This window comes from Stigmatopora argus, chromosome 10, assembly GCF_051989625.1.
Source record: "Stigmatopora argus isolate UIUO_Sarg chromosome 10, RoL_Sarg_1.0, whole genome shotgun sequence".
Classification (NCBI taxonomy): Eukaryota; Metazoa; Chordata; class Actinopteri; order Syngnathiformes; family Syngnathidae; genus Stigmatopora; species Stigmatopora argus.
In genome coordinates this window covers 5,101,483-5,118,533 of record NC_135396.1, presented here as the reverse complement: position 1 = coordinate 5,118,533, position 17,051 = coordinate 5,101,483, and the positions used below count along the sequence as shown (strand labels likewise).

General features: G+C 44.0%; 1 protein-coding gene across 1 annotated transcript; it reads left to right on the top strand.

The window, feature by feature from the left end:
• Positions 1–140: 140 nt before the first annotated feature.
• maml2 (mastermind like transcriptional coactivator 2) lies at positions 141–16,797 on the top strand. The gene is made up of 6 exons (XM_077611618.1): positions 141–477; positions 547–1,053; positions 12,884–13,924; positions 15,293–15,430; positions 15,570–15,648; positions 15,721–16,797. Exons 2-6 carry the CDS (start codon positions 619–621, stop codon positions 16,170–16,172), a joined length of 2,145 nt encoding a protein of 714 aa, XP_077467744.1. The 5' UTR covers positions 141–477; positions 547–618; the 3' UTR covers positions 16,173–16,797.
• Positions 16,798–17,051: the final 254 nt, after the last annotated feature.

The following is a 17,051-nucleotide window of genomic DNA, read 5'->3' as shown; positions in this document are numbered from 1 at the left end:
TTAATGGCACTGAAACATGATCATTGCCCCAAAAAAATCCATGTTGTCAAACATAACAAATTGACGCGTTATCCAATATGTCCACCAGACGGCGACAGATCGCTTACAGCCACTTCCTCATGTGCGCGCGTCGAAAAAAAACTGGCAGGAAGGCTCAGCACAATGAAGCCCTCTGTTGGCTCACGCACGCGCACGACTCACACGGCTCCTTGTCAATGGACTGTTTGAGAAGGAGCTCAAAGGACGGACACGCCAAGCAACCGAGAAGAACAAGAAACCCCCACGAGTAGATATGCCGTCTTTTTTTCTCCCCCACTTCGCACTTTCGCCCCGACACGTTTTGGGGTGACGTGACGGCGCGTGGAAATGATGTCACTTACGAATGAATTCGATCAGAGTATGGATTAATTCATTTTAATGAAATTTGGCGTCTGGGAGGACGGCAATTGATCGCCTGACTTTTTGGGCTCTTTTCCTGTGAGTCTTTATCGCACTTTCGAGGCACTTTGGTCTTATTTTTTTATTTAATAGTATTTTTATTTGTAGGTGCATGTCTATTTTTTAACCACATGGGATCTTAGCAGAGCGATTTCCCCACCGAAGCCGACCTCACCCCGGATGGGAGAGGCGACTCCGGCTCAGTCGGCCGCCGGCGCCTTCGCTCCAATGCTGGCGGTCGGCATGGGCTCGGCGGCCGCCCACGGCGCCCCGTCGGCGGCCACCAGGGGCTCGTCGATGCCGCAGCTCCACAGCGCCATCGTGGAGCGTCTCCGCGCCCGGATCGAGCTGTGCAGGCGGCACCACTCCACCTGCGAGGACCGCTACCGCCGCGGCCAGGCCGAGAGCTCGGACCGGGAGCACGAGAGTACCCTACATCTACTCAACGTCGTGCAGCAGGGACCGGGACCGGGCACGCGCAAGGGCAAGAGCGGCCGCGGGGCTGCGGCACAGCCGCATCCGCATCCGCAGCCGCCTCCGGACTACGGCGTCAGGGGGACCAACGGGGAGCAGCGGGGCGCCGAGGGGGACCATAAGATGTCCACGCGTATAGCGGTGAGTCACTCCGGCATATACTACGAAGCGGTTCACTTGTCATTTTCGACGTTTATCCCTCCGAGACCCAACTTGAGGCTCGTGACACAAGTTGGACGAGTTCCCACTGTCCACTCGCAACTCAAAACACTCGTATCTCAATGCAACACGATTAAATCTATTGACGTGTAAGTCAAGGGTGTCAGACTCACTCTGGTTCGCGGGCCACATTTATGCCACCCAGAGCTCATGTGGGCCGGACCCTTTTTTTGGGGGGGGGGGGTTTACTGGTCCCCATTGAGGGCGCTAGACATCCAATTTATTTTGACTGGGACGGGCGAATGAATCTAATTCAATGAAATTCAAATTTCAATTGTAAAATTGGATTGGATTGGATAACTTTATTCATCCCATATTTGGGAAATTTCATTGTGACAGTAGCAAGAAAAGGCATAGTTGTAAGTTGGACAGTACAGTCGCAAAGGCCGCAGAACAACAAAGCAAAAGCACAAAGTACAAAGCAAATCAAAATAAATGGGATCATTAAGAATCACCAAATCAAATCATTAAGACAGAAAAGCAGCAAAAACACAAAACGAGCAAGAGTGGACGGAGCTACCGCCACCGGCTGCCACTTGAACGGCGTCATTTTGGTTGCGGTAGCAAAAACGGATACAGACTCAAAAAACGTAAAGTTGGACAAAAACTGGAACCACACACAGGAAGTCTTCCACAAGATGGGGAACTTCTGCAGACTGTGACCGAGGTAGAGAATATGCAGAGTGATTGAGTGATCATGTTTCACTGCCTTTGACAGCCATAGACGTCAAATCCAATTTTCCTGTAAATGGCGAATCAAACCGTTTCGATGAAATCCGTTTCATTTGTAATGACTGGCGTTCATTCGCCCCTGCCAGTCAAAATGGATTGGACATTTTTTTTCCGCAAATGAGTTCTTACGTAAAAATGTTAACGAATAAATTATAATTTTTTACCCGATTCCAATCCTCTGTGAGAAGACCCGATTTCCATAGGGGACATCCCTATTATTTATCGCTTCTACATTCTTTTTTTTTTAAATGACAACACCATTTATTGCATCCAAGTTGGCGCCAGGGGAGCTGAAATGGAGAGCCACTGCCATAAAGGATATTAAAAGTTTTAAAAACAAACTCCCAGATGTCAGCTCAGAAAAACAAACAATCCGTGTTTTCCCAATGACGACCATTTACCGCCAACGCGCCACGCTTTAGCTGGCGCGCAACAACGGTGTCGTTGAGCTTTGAGGAACATCGCCATCCCGTCGCGTTTGCACTAAACGAGGTCAGGCAACATCATTACCATGTTGTGCCTGCGTTAAATTGATGAGCACAGCAAAAGATGCACGAGCAAGCAGGAAATGAGCCGCTGGCGTGCGTGTTGTGCAGCTTAATGTTTTTAACAACCCGGGTGGCGATGGAAGCAAAGGAGCAACAACACTTGTCGACATTGTTGTAGCAGTACCGTATTTACCGGACTATAAGTCCCACTTTTTCATTAGTTTGGCATCAACTAAAACTCGTGTCTTTTGTCAATTTATCAGCAACTTGCTGTGTTGTTTTTTTTTAAGCTTTAATTTTCCAAAAAGCTAATATTATCATTAGAAGGTGCTTAGTTAGTCTGTTGTTCACAATTTTAGGAATACTTTAATGTATTTTTTTGGTTCTGGAGGCCCGGATGTCAAAGTTTTTAGCATGTCTGACGCAAAGCTCTGTGGTCGAGGGTTCAATTCCTGGTGGTTTCAGACCTTCCTGTGTGGCGTGGTGTGAGAATGCTCGTCACATCAAACCGCAAATTTACCACGTTTAAAGTAAAACATTTCACTTTATAATGCCTAATTTTTCATGTTCAGAGTGAAACTACATTGAAATTCATCACAGTAAAATGATAAAGTATATCATCATCAAATCTATTTTGTTTTAACACCAAAACTCCAAATTTAACATGTTAAAAGTGAAAATGAACACGCAAAAATGCCAAATTGAAGCTTATAACATGATTTCAGGGCAGGGGAATCTCATATCTAGTTTATTAACATAAAAAATAAAATACAAATAGATTGTAGGCTTTTTGGGGGCTATACAAGTATTGACTGTTCACACTGGAGTTGTTCGGCGAGTGCAAAGGATTGTGGGGGAGTGGCGGCACCGGTTGAGAGCAGATTAACAAAGGATATTCTTCGAGAGGGAATTTGAGAAGCGCGGGGAAGGCGCTGTGAAGGGATTTCCCATCATGCTTTTGCATCTTGCTCTTCTCGCCACCGCCAAATTCCAAACAAGTGAGAATTATTTTATATCTCATCTAATCTAATCATCATTTATAGGTCATATCCATTGACGAAGATAGACGTCCAATCAATTTAGAGTCGCAATCAAAGTGAATTGGACGTTTCTACCCGCCATTGACACTGAAATTTAAACAAAGAGACTCCCGATGGGATTAGAATGACCACATCCACGCTGCCTCCGTTAATCTCTTGCCTCAATTTCGGATTAGTGCCGATTCCAAATTGTGATGGAGGCACGCGCTTAAACCAAAACAACGTTGTTTAATAACTCCCAGTGTGTCATATTAATATTCACTGGATAGCAGTTCAATTTATGAGTGTATGTTTTCAGCAGAGCTTTTTGTGTGTTTACTGTGGTTGCTGCAGGATGTGTCGGAATTGATTCCGTGTGCTAGCTCAATGACCCATGAAATGAAGTTCTCAATTGGGTAGTAATCAGCGTTTTTGTGCGAGTGTGTGTGTGTGTGTATGTGCTTGTGTGTGTGTGTATGTATGTGATGATGATGATATCAGGCATTTGAAAAAACTTAGCTGGGCAAAATCCTGCTGATTGTTGCTCTTGCACACCCACCATTAACATTCAGAGGAGCTTGACCTATGCGCTACGATACGTAATAATCGACATTTTCATCAAATGCATGATGAAAAAAGAGACTTTCCTGCCCCAAAGGGTTTAAGTAGTGTTATGGTGGTGTAATCGTATTTAGTCACGGGATCTGGAGATGTTTATGGATACAAGACTAGCCTTTAGAGCAGGGATGTCAGACTCGGGTTGGTTCGCGGGCCGCGTTAATGTCAACTTGATTTCATGTGGGCCGGACCATTTTAGATATAATATTTAGATTATTTATAATAAATGGATTAAAAGAAGTGGATTAAAAGCCCTGAATATTCAGTTTTTTATTGATCTAAAACAATGTTTATTTTAGCTTTTTATATATATTTTTAGATTTTATAAAATTATTTTTGAACTAAAAACACAGAAAAAAATGATTAAAAAATTACAATTATTGATTTAAAAGGGAGAAAATCAGGAAATTTAATATACATCTATACTCTTCATTTTAATTTGATCCTAAAACAGAAAGTCGGCACTCATGATTTACTTTCCCGGACCACACAAAATGATGCGGCGGGCCAGATTTGGCCCCTGGGCCTCCACTTTGACACATGCGTTAGAGAGAGACTCACTTTTTCTCTCTCGCCTGTCGATGCATGGATTTTTTTTCATGTCTTTGTGACTTAAGTTTTTTGTTTCTTTTATTTTTCAGCTTTTAAATGTTTAATTTTTTTTAATTCTTCATTTTCATCAAGTATTTCTGACTTCATTTCGAGTTTTTCCAGAGTCAAAGCATTCACCGATTTTCAAACTCTGCGACCTTTGACCCTTTACCTTGTAATCCCATCACCTGCCCTGTTAAATACACAAATCTGCCAAAATTTCTTTTCTCACCTCTGTGACCTTTGACCCATCACCTCTTCCGTTTCATCTTACAAACATATCCTCCAACATTGATAATAACCCTTTTATTAGTTCTTGAGTGATCCCAACCAAAAACCACACGGATACAAATACATAACAGTTTCACTTACTGGCCGGGGTAATTACACCAAAAGAATCTATTATCGACGTCATCCCTTTTAAAAATAAATAAAGTGGAGTAGCTGGTCTGAAAGGCAGCTGTGAATTGGAATCATCTGTGAAGGCGAGCCATATTTCAAACCCTCAACATTTGCATATGAATCGTATCGTACCATTCTAATTTTTACATAAGGTCCATTATCCTCCTTAAATGACATTGCGCATATAAAAAATGATCTGATATGACGCCAACGTGACCCTTGGAATTTTCCAGCCTTGCTGTCGGCCAGCTCGGGCGATACATCAAAAGTCGTTTATCGTTTTCTATTGTAGCTTGTCGCCACCAGTCCTACTTTCCCTCCATTTTTACACACAAAACGCCCCATGGCGACTGCGCTTATGTTTTATTCAGCAGCCTATGGGATGTCTGCGCCGGTCTTTGAAGCCGGCGCAAAAAGAATACGGCGCCGCTTCTCCGTCTTCAAGGAACGCCGACGTCTTATCTGGGACACGGCGTTCAGGTGTAAAAAAACAGCCGTTGAAAAGGCTAATGTGAGACGATAATGCTAGTAACGTTCTATCGTCGGATGCCGTTGTTGCGTTAGACGACCCAGCAATGTTCCCTCTAATTTTTTGTTTGTCTGGGCAGAAAGACAACTTCCCTGAGCACACTTAGTACCGGTGTGAGCAACATCATCATTGCTCGTTATGGGCACACACCAGTAGCAGGTGTATGTCTACTACACATAAATGATTTAGTAATAATAAAATGTAATGATTAATATCTATGAATGGGCGGCTCGGCGGATGAGTGGTTCGCGCGTCGGCCTCACAGCAAAAAAAAAAATTGGGATTTTATTTTGTGCGCTCCATATGATTTACTGTGCGCAGAGAAGACGAGAGTAGTGCGCAATTGCGCATGCGCGCAGCTTAGAGGGAACATTGTGACCCAGCCACGTTGACTGGTAGGGAGGAAGGAACGGTCATTCGGTGGTTGTTCATTTAAAGGTTTGTCAAATGTCAAGGAGGTCGAAAATATGGCAATGCTTTGAATTTGGTTGCTTAGGTAGAAGTCTGTGTTAGTTAGCAATAATGAAGTGTTTTTCCCTTAACATACAGCGTTAAATTCATTACACATTGGAATTCAGAATATACTGAGACCATATGCAAAGAATAGCCGAGGGAGGGGGGGTTGTTATTGTAGCCCCGTGGGAAGCTGCGCTTTCAGGTGCAAAACACATGCAGGTGTTGGTCGTTTTTGCGGAACGTCAGCGGCCACGTTGACGTCGCAAAAGTCCAAGCTGGCGTGTTTATCTTGGAATGTTCTCACACCGTGTGAGAGTAAACAGGTCCAATTGGCCAACTCAGCGTTTCTAGAAAGGCTCAGATTTACGTTTTTATTCAGTTTCACAAGATGGTGATTTTTTGGGGGGTAAAATGCCATTTAGTAAAAATTTGAATCGTTGAAAACATTACAGATTTTTTTAAGTTTAAGGATAACAAAACTACTAAATACAAATCTATTTTTACTGTTTAAAATACAGCATGTATTTCATTATTCTCATTACTATTTCATTAAGTCAAACCATTTGAAACCAACTGTGGATAAAATGCTGAACATGACTTTAAAATATGAAACAACAAAAGTCGTATAAAATAAATATGTTACATGTTAGACCTGAATAAATTAAGAAATGAATAGATAGATTAATATATTTTCCTTTAAATTTGTACAGTAAAAACGCCCGCAACTGTCCAAGCATTGTCAATTGCGGCCGAGTCGGAACAATCGTGGCCAAAAAAACACCCCCATTTTCCCCACGGCGTCATTAAAAATTCGAAAGTGGCCTCCTGATGTCATCAGCAAGCCCCCGCAACGAGTGGGAAAAAAAGATGGGGGTGGTGGAGGGGCGCCACTTCTGTTGGTGCAGAGTTCAGACATGTTTACATTTCAAGTGCAGGATATTTCTCAGGGCTGCACAATTTCCCAGGCTCCCATTTTCAGCTCCCCACCCCCTGTCAGAGTTCACGTGCATGGAAGCCATCCATTTTCACTAGAAGTCAATGATCGGGATTCAGTAATATTGACGGCGATAGCTGTCCAATCTATTTATTTTGAATTTGAAGAAGGAAATATTCTCGAAGATTGTCCATTTATTTTGAATGTATTCATGTTTTAAATTAAGAAGGGGGAAAAACTGTTTACATTTTACCATAAATAGTACATTTCTTCAAACTAAATTCTCATTTCTGTTGCCCTCAATCTTTCAATGAACTCTCCAGACATTTAAAGTGAATTTTATTTTATCTTTGAACATAAAGTTGACGTGCACGACATATTTTCACGGCGCAAATTGGCCTTTTCTGACACCTCTACTAGCATACATTTTGAAATTGACCCAGTTTTTTGGGCACAGCCAGACCAATTTTACATAAAGCAACACTTTGACGGAACCAGCATCCAAAAGAGGAACACGGCTTCACTTGTTCCTCACTTGTACTCTGCCAAGGGACGGCCGCTTCGTTTACACAACTGCCGTTTCAGCATCCATTTTTAATATGTGGGCCTCTCTTAACGTTCCTCTTATTTGGGGGACAAAGTGTGATGGCGCTTGTTTTTCAACTGACGACAAGAGCGCGAGCCGGCTTTATTACACCAGAGAGAACATTCCTTTCTCACTCCTTTTTTTCCAGCATCAGTGCCATGCACTCCGCTCCACCCCCAGTTTCCTTCCTGGGCTTTTTTTAGAGTCCACTGGATTTTTTTTTTCACATCCGGCAACAAAGGCGTCCCTTTCTTAACGCCGTAGTGGAATCTTACCTTCTTCACTTCATAATAGTGATGTATATACAAATAATAATTGATTAAATCGAGTCAGTAGATGAGAAAAAGCTTCAACTTCGATTAATCAAATTGTCATGGTTTGTTTTGAAAGTACTGTGTTTGCTTGTATTGATTTGGGAGGGTACGCTGCCCTCAAGTGGCTCCAATGAATATGATATAATTCTTGTCTACTATGGCCTGATTTTGAGACCTCCGCCGTTGAATGTCTGATCCTTTTGGACTGGAAAGAGCCAGCCCTCCCAATCCAAATAGATTGAATGATTACCAAGGCCTCACGTGTTTCGCCCAAAGCAGTCACAGCGAGCGTGAGGCGAAAACAGCTGGCATCACCAACGCCAGCTGAGCCACGAAATCCCCTTCAGCAGGGATGGGAAGCGTGCGCCACCCATTCGGGGGATGCGAAAGCCAGCTGCAACTTTTGGACGGCTTCCCGCTTGCGCCTTCACATTCTTGTAATACATTTACATGACGGTTTATTAAAGCCGTTACTTTTAAGGTTAAATGCTGGCAGCTCTGGTTGCTAGCCTCGTAACCAATGTTCCCTCTATCCAATAGTGGTGTTCCATACTAGATAACCAGACAAGAGGCTTGTTGGAGGCATTGACTCTAAAAAGTCAATTGCTTAATTTAGATGTAGTATGTATTTATCCTTCTGAAATGGATTTAATAGTGTTCAATATGTGTTGACATGGTTCAAAAGCTGTTAGTTTGCTGATGGTATTTGGAGATTTCCCTGTTGACTTTTTGACTTGCTGTAGTGACAGATGTCAGCATAGACACATAGCTTTAGCTGTAGCCTGCAGGCATGGACTTGTTAGTTTGTGAGTTTTGGTGGACAGACAGCAAAGTCCGGGAGGAGACTGCCGACCTCTGTTGGGGTCAGCCAATCCTTGACATTTTTCTTTTTAAAAAATAATACTACTAGTACTCCAATGACTGACTGACTACAAACGTTGTGGGGAGTTTTTGTTAAAGCATGCCAGCAGAAAAATTCTCATAACGCGGAAAGAGCGAGCGAGGGAAAGTCGTTTTAGTGTTTTTTTTGCACAGTCGTGCCGGTAACGGGGTCGACAACGACAGGGGATTAGGGAAATATTTGACCTTATTTATTATGCGCCTGATATTTCCCAGAGGCCGAAATACAACATCAAACTTTTATCAAGAGACGTCAAATGGCAGAGAAGAGCAACAAAACAGTTTTTGAGATGTTTGGGATGGAAAATTGGAGGAGAAAGTCAACATATACAACCAATCATAACTGTTCAACATCTTGGTTTGGGTGTGCTTTGCTCCCTCAGGGCCTGGACAGCTTGCTATCATCAACATAAAAATGCATTCACAAATGGCCCAAAACATTGTGTGAGATTTTTCCTTTGTAATTTTCCATACCCAACCAATAGGAGATAAAAAAAAACACTGTTAATGTCTGGTTGGTTTAAAAGCACCAGCGTGAACATTAGCACGCCAATAAGCACTCAGCCCGTCTTCCCCATGGGACGTCAAATGGATGCTAAAGAGCTTTCCGTATCCCGGCTTGCAAATGGAACACTTAAAGATCATTTCAGCGTAAAAAATTGCAATATGGACAGGGAAATGTCAGTGAGGAAGCGTAAACATCACGCGAGGTATTCGTAGCCTTGTTTGGCTAGCGTCGCCACGCAGCTGCGCGGCGAGCCAGATGTGTAAAGATGTGGGACGGGCAAGCAGGAAACAGTCTCTGTGTGCTTTAGGAGTCGTCTTTGAAAACAGGAAGGGGATTCTTTTGCTTCCCACCCGCTTAACACGGGCCTTATTTTCCTGTGGCAAGGCCGGGGGCGGAGACTGTTCTTGTTGTGTGACAGATGCCTTTTTAAGGTCTCTGCTGGGATTTGATGCCGTTTTGATGTTAATTCAAAATTTAGTTCTCCTTCTTAACACCTTGGATGAAAATGACAGTGATAGACGTCAAATTTGAACCGGGAGGGTTGGCGGAAATCGTCCGATTTGGCAGTGAAACATGATCATTCACTGTCAGGGCTATCAGCTCCACGCTGCCTTTCCCAAAATGTCGCATCAAGGTTTCGCGAGCGACCCAAACGAGAGGCGACAGCGACGTCAGGAGCGCTCGGCAAACTCCGTTTGATGCCCCGCGACAGTTGTGCCGGCGGTTCCTTCTTACCGGCTCGGACTTGAAGCGAAAACAAGATTCTTTTCGATTTTCTTTACTCTATCTGACGCGCCTAGCTTTGTCAGCACTAGCAACCGAGAGCCTTAACTTAGGAAACTATGGATATTATTGTTTTAAAATATATCTCTTTGGCCTTAATTTCTTATATTTTGGTACCAATGATCTTCTCTCAGTCTGTAACTAAAAGTAACTCGCCTTCACTCAAACGGAGCTTTAGGAATTATTGAAATTTCTTCCCAAAAGGAATTATACGACCGTTAACAGCATCAAGAAAGTATGAATCTAGTTCACTTGTAAAAATACATTTGTAAAAAACCCACTCTTCAAGATGTAAAGGGAGAGAACAAAGTAGCGTTTCACAGTCCGAAAATATGATCATTTCTAATCTCACGCCTTGGGATAATGGAAACTAATATTGGATGTTTCTCCGCGTGAGTATTTTATGCACCAAAAATCTGCCTTGGGTAAATATAATGCGAGATTTTTCTTCAAAGCCGCTCTTATCGTCTCTTTCCATTTCCCTGAGGCTTCCTCTCACCGCTCTTTTTTTTTTCCCTGTATATGAACTTTTTCGCTCATCCTTCTCTTCATGCGAGATAAGTGTGTCAGGAAGCGTGCGGGGATGCAAAGTGCTGATGAGGCCAGAAGTAGCCCACCTCGGCAGGGCCCTGATTAGCACAAAAGCACAGCGTGAACCCGCGGTGGACCCCTCGAAACACGTGGCCGTTTTGTCGGAGGAGACCCGTACCTGACATGAAAGGATAGTGATTTTTTTTTTTAAAGCAAACATGAGTACTAACGATTGGCTGCCATTGACAGTGACGATCAATTCATTGATGCAAGCCCCTCCTGGTTCAAAGAGAGTGGACGTCTATTGTCGTCAGTGGCAGATTGTGAGTTTAGCAGACTCCATGTTTTCCAGGTTGTCCTTTAAGTCTAAACAAACACTCGGACAGATGGCACCCCAAGGCCTGAGTGGTGTCATCCCGGTTCCCATTCACTCAATGTCAGTCCGGATTGGCCGACCTGACACGTCAGTTCTGGCCTGGCGGAGATTTGCGCAGCACATTCAGGAATAAATAACATAAAAACAATTCAACAAAAGGCACTATTAAGTATATGATTAAATATCAGATTTTTTCAAATCTCGGAACTCTTATTCTTCTAATAGCAAATTGCAAGCTACTACGTATTAGGTGCGTGCTGCCATCTAATTTACAAGAATGAGTAGGGCAAATGTATGTTGAGTTGAAATGATTGTCTATTATTTGTCATTGGAAGAATAAAAATTCTAATAAGAAAAAATGTGTGCAGAGCTTGAAAACGTAAGTTAAAGAAACTTATAAGAATAAGAATTTACATTTTGGTATACTGTTTTAGTCCTAATGTCTAATTCCGTTGAATTCAGTCCACTTCTTGGGTCATCCTTTTTTTTTGGGTGGTATTTGAAAAACTGCTATGTTAACACATGCCTACTGTGACTTATACTCAGGTGCAATTTATAGTCCGAAAAATACAAAATTCGCATTTGTTTTTGGAATATTTGTATTCGTGTTGCGGCTATTTGTATTCATGCTTTGGCCAATTTGCATTCTTGGTTTTCTTTTGCTAAGCGTTTCATATTGTGGCCATTTGAATTTGTGCTTTTTTCTTTTTGCTAAGCATTCGGAATATGCACTTAGTACTTCACGAACACCGTACAGAATGACAAAATGGCCTTGCAACAACAAGAAACCAGAAAGATGGCATACTACAAAAAAATTGCTGCCCATTGTGGTTGATTAGTGACCAAAAAAAGCTTTACTAAATAATTTTAAAGTCACTTTCAGTCGCATTCCATCCCACCTTTAAATTGCATCCACTCAAAATCCGACATATACGTCAGTTTTGTCATCTGACCCGACTGCGCTGAAAGCTAGATGGATTCGGCGCTTCCCGAGCTCATTAAATGTTAATCAAAAAATCTATTTTCAGATGACTCGCATATCTATCATGAGGATTTGAGGCCAGCGCTCGTGAGGGGGATTATCTGCTGTTAGATAGGCGGCGTGGGGGGTGCCAGTTGTATATACTTGAATGTACAACAGAGGCTACTGAAACATGAGCAGTTTCTCTCATTAGCATAGTTTTGGGTGTACAACACAGTTCAATGAATGCCCAATTAAGCTCCGCTTTATATCATATCGTATCCACTCCCGATATCACGTGGGTGGGCACAAGGGGGGTTCTTTGTCCGCCAGGCTCATTTGCATACATTAAAAGCCTCCCTCTACTCGTTATTCGCACCGGAATGCGGATGCTTCATATTTCCTGCTTGAATATACAGTATTTGTTGCCATAGCGACACAATAACAGCACCAGGAGAAAGTGTTTACCCAGCGGCCATATCATCAAGACTAATGTTATCTGATGGAGCGCACCGGCATGGAAGTCGAAAGTACCGCCGTTGCCGTGCCGGCCGGCTGGGTGTGTGTGTGTGTATGTGTGTGGTTTTTTTTTCACTGTGGGAACCAGTTTGGAGACCTTCCCGCCAGCTGGCACCCGTTTTACAGAGATGACTCAAGGCCAGGGTGCTTCTTTGCATGATTAACTGTTTCAATGGTGACAAAACATCCAAAATTCAAACGTTGAGCTCCACCGAAAACATCCTGTTCAACGACATTATTATTAAAATGGAGCGATTTCGCTAGCCTTCGAAAGAACCCAAAATTTCCTGGTCATAAAAATGTAATACAATACAGTTTTTTTAATGCAATGTTTATTGCATCTTATCGTATCATACCGACATAAAAATTGGGAGTCATACTATTTTTAAATACAGTGAAAAGTGAATTCCACCGATATTTAAAAGTATAATAATCTCCACCCATTCATTTTCCATGCCGATATTAGTATATTAAAGTTGTTGTTTTTTTCCCCCATTATTTTCAGCTTCAAGGTTCTTTGAGGAGAAAGTTGGAAGGCCACGCCCCCAAGCAGAACTCTCTCTCCTGCGCCTTCTCTGGGTCCGACTTCAAGCGCGTCCGGCTGGAGGTGGGCAATGGGGGGGCAGGTCTAGGCCTGTGCGACGGCGCCTTAAGGCACGCCCCCCAATCGCAACCTCCAAGGAAAACCTTTGCGATGCCGGACGTCTTCACCGCGACCCTGAAGGAGATGAAGAAGGAGCCCACGGAGCTGCAGTCGTCGTGCGGCCGCTCGCACGCCGATGCCACCTATGACTTCAAGGACGAGGGCGGCGGCCACATCGACCCGGATCTGCAAGACCTTTTCGACGAGTTGACCAAGTCGGTGCCGCCGCTCGACGACCTGGACTTTGAGAAGATGCTGAAGCAGGAAGACGGCTTCTGTCTGGATTTGGGTCGACCCATTAAATTGGAACGGTCGCCGGATTACGCCGGGGTACAGGGTGCCCCGCCGCAACTCCGGCCGCCTTCGGCGGGGCCATCTTTCGCGTTAACCGCCTCCCCCGCGGCGGGGTCCCTCCCCTGCTGGCCGGAGATCTCCCACGCCGAGCAGCTGAAGCAGATGGCGGCCAACCAGCATCAACCCGGCTCGCTCCTCCACCACCACCACCACCACCACCGCCAAGCGCCGGCCGACGGGCCTCCCGGGTGGGGCTCCCCCACCTTCCAAGACAAGGGGGCTCGGCCGAGAATCCCCCAGCAGGGCAGAGGCGCCAACAGCTGCATCTTCAATTCGAACGGTGTCCATCGTGTAGAAATGAAGCCGCTAAGCGCCAAGCCCGCCTTGCACTTCAGCCCCAAGGCGCCACCGTCCTCGGGCCACGTGTTGCCCCTAATGACGGGTAACAAAAGCGACAACCACCGGCTGCGGCTTTCGCCTCATGACGGACAGAACCAGAACAACCCTCGACTTCCACCGACGCATTTCCACCATCTTCAGCACGCGCCATCGTCGTCAACTCTCCTGCACGCAGGAGCGTTGCGCTACAAAATGAGCCAACATCATCAGGTGAGGCTGTCGCTCTGAAATCTACCGTATTTACTCGCATATAAGCCGCATTTGTCGGACAAAAAAAATGATGACCGAATCGAGGGTCCGGCTTATGCAGGAGCGTTGTCCTACAAAATGAGCCAACATCACCAGGTGAGGCTGTCGCTCTGAAATCTACCGTATTTACTCGCATATAAGCCGCATTTGTCGGACAAAAAAAATGATGACTAAATCGAGGGAACGGCTTATATGTGAGTAAATACAATAAATCAAAATATGTAAAAAAAAAAAAAGGTATCTAATGCAATATTTCTCACAATACATACAATAGTTCTGTGGGCCCCTCACACGCAATCGCTATATTATAGCTCTGCACATCATTTTACATTTAAACCGTGCCCAGGTAGCAAACCCAGCTAAGCCCCGCCCCTTCCTTACTCATACCTTCCATGTCCTATTGGAGTCATCTTGTCCGGGAAGACACGCTCTTGCAAGGAAATGCAAGGTGTGTCATGTCTTGCTCACTCTCAAATAACCTTCACTATTATGTAAAAAAAAAGCACAATGTTGTCAAAACAATCCTTTCATTGATTTTTGCCGCTTGTCCTTGTCAGCCTATCCCACCTGATTTCCAGCAAAAGGCCGGTTGCCAGTCACTCATAGGGCACACTTAGTGACAGACAACCATTCACATTCACAATCACACCGCCACCCAGTGGAATTCGAACCCACGCTGCCCGCACCAAAGTCAAAAGGCAAAAGAACCACTTCATTATTTTTGACATGATTGACCAAATCTACCGGAAATAGCAGTAAAAGAAGCCCGAGCGACCTTTGTGTCGACAAAACAACACGCCTTCTTTTTTGTTTCATTTCTATAAAAAAAATACAGATGACAGCAACATTAGTATTAAAAATTAGTCTTTCTTAACCCATCGCCTGCCAATGACAATAATAGATGTCTCATTTCAAACTGGGAGAGATAATTTTGTGAGTTAATAGTTTAGAGTTGCAGAAATTTAGTTTTAGTTTAAAAAAATATATGAGTATGGTCTTTGGGAAATCATCGGTCTCAGAAGGTGACAGGAAAGGAAAAAAGTTGAAAATAGAAACACGTGAGAATATTTTTTTAAAGTCACTCATCAACTTTTTCACTTTTTGTCCCTGCGACCTAAAAAGAATGATAGTTGTCCATCTGGTTGTCTTAAGTTAAGAGCTAAAGTGATGTCAATTCATTCAGTTTTTTGGCAGCTTTGGTCCTCCATCAAAAATGTCACGTTTTCAAAGAAATCACATAACTTAGCCTCCATTTGAAGAAAACTCGTGGCGAATAATCTGTACATTTTGGGGACTTGAACTGATATTAAGGTCATGTGTTGACATCAGGGTGGACCAAGGCCGGCCGTTAATGCAAACCTGGGTGAGGCGCGACCCCTAGTGGCCGTCCATCAGCCAACGGCTCCCGTCAAATCCCCCGTCTTGCAAAGACAACTAAACCAAGCTCATGGAGTTGGCAACACCTCGGTAAGATTTTTATATATACACATAAACTTTATTGTAAAGTTATGTTAGGAGCATTTTTGAACATTTTTTTTTGCAAATTCCAAAGTTATAATTAATTTTTCCCTGCACATTTTCACCCTGGATTTGCTTGTCAAAACAGGACAAAGACTCGTCCCAAGATGAGTTCAGCCGTCACTTAACGAGGCTGCCGCCAGATTACCGAAGAAGCGTCTTCCCAGGTGGGCTGACTCAAAAACAAAAAAACACCCGGCGTAGACCGCTCATCATCCGTTTCCTTTTCTTCCTTTCAGGTGCAAATCCAACGCGGTCGTCCATCTCGGAGAAAGAGCTCCCATCGGCGTGCTGCTTGCTTTCCGCCTCTAACGAGCCCGGTTCGTCGGACCGCCGCTTCGAACCCACTGGACGCTTCCCGGATCCTAGCCGAACGGCGTCGATGCCGGACGAGACTGGATTCCCGGGCCCCGACGTGCGAGGGAACCCCTTGGCCCACTGGCCCGGGCGCCGAGCTCACGCGCCGGAGACGCGGTATCCGCCGAGACCGCCGGGACCTCCCAAGCGGGCAACGACGGGAGACGGCGGCGCCAACCAGCTGACCTTCGACTTCCTGCCCGAGGGAGACAACACGGTCCCGGGGATTAACGCCGATTCGGACTTCATCGACTCGCTGCTCAAGGCGGGTTCGGGGAACGACGATTGGATGAAAGACATCAACCTGGACGAGATTCTGGGAAGTCACGGCTGAACGCCAACTTCCGCTTGTTTTTTTTTTTAGGATGTCGTCCATGTTTTGTATATTTACTGTGAAGGGAAGAAAGAAGCATCTGAACGTGGACGCTTTGTATTGTCCATTGGGAAGCTTTGGCTCAATTCCCATTGGACTGAATTATGCGGAATGGACTGATGAGTTTTATTCCCAAAGACGGATTTTTCGGAATTTGTTTCTTCAATTCCAATGAGGACTATTTCCGTCAAATACAAAGATGGATATTATGCGTCAATTCCAACGACGTCTATGTCCGTCAATGCCAAAGGCAGATATCCGCATCAATTTCAGTGACAGACGAGTGTTCGTCAATTCCTAATATGTCCGTCAATTCCCGTGACGGACTCGTCCGTCAATTCCAAAGACCAAGAGGAATATGTGCATCAATTACAATGACGCGTATGTACGCCAATTCCAACTATTTACGTCAATTCCAATGACGTTTAAACGTCAATTCTAGCGGGAAGTGGGAAAAGTTACCGTCCAATGAAAGGTTCCATAGGATATAACAAAATTAAACAAAAAGTTGACATTCACACTGTGAAAATGTTTATTTTGCTGTTGCTTTCAAGTTCATTCACAATAAAAATATTTGTCTTGTTTTCGTTTTTGTTTTTTTTTCATGTGTGAGCGTTTATGGGGGAAATTTCAATCACATAACCATTGTTCCATGTTCTATTTAATTCAAATTGGGATAATGAGATTCCAGCTGTATTGCATTCAATAAAAACCTTGGACTAATTTTTGTCCAGTCTTATTTTTACAGATTAAATTGGTAAGGCTTTCTTTTTATTAAAAAAGACCATGTATAGTTGTCACGTGTGTTGGAGTTTTGGGTGGATGTTTGTGTGGTTTCCA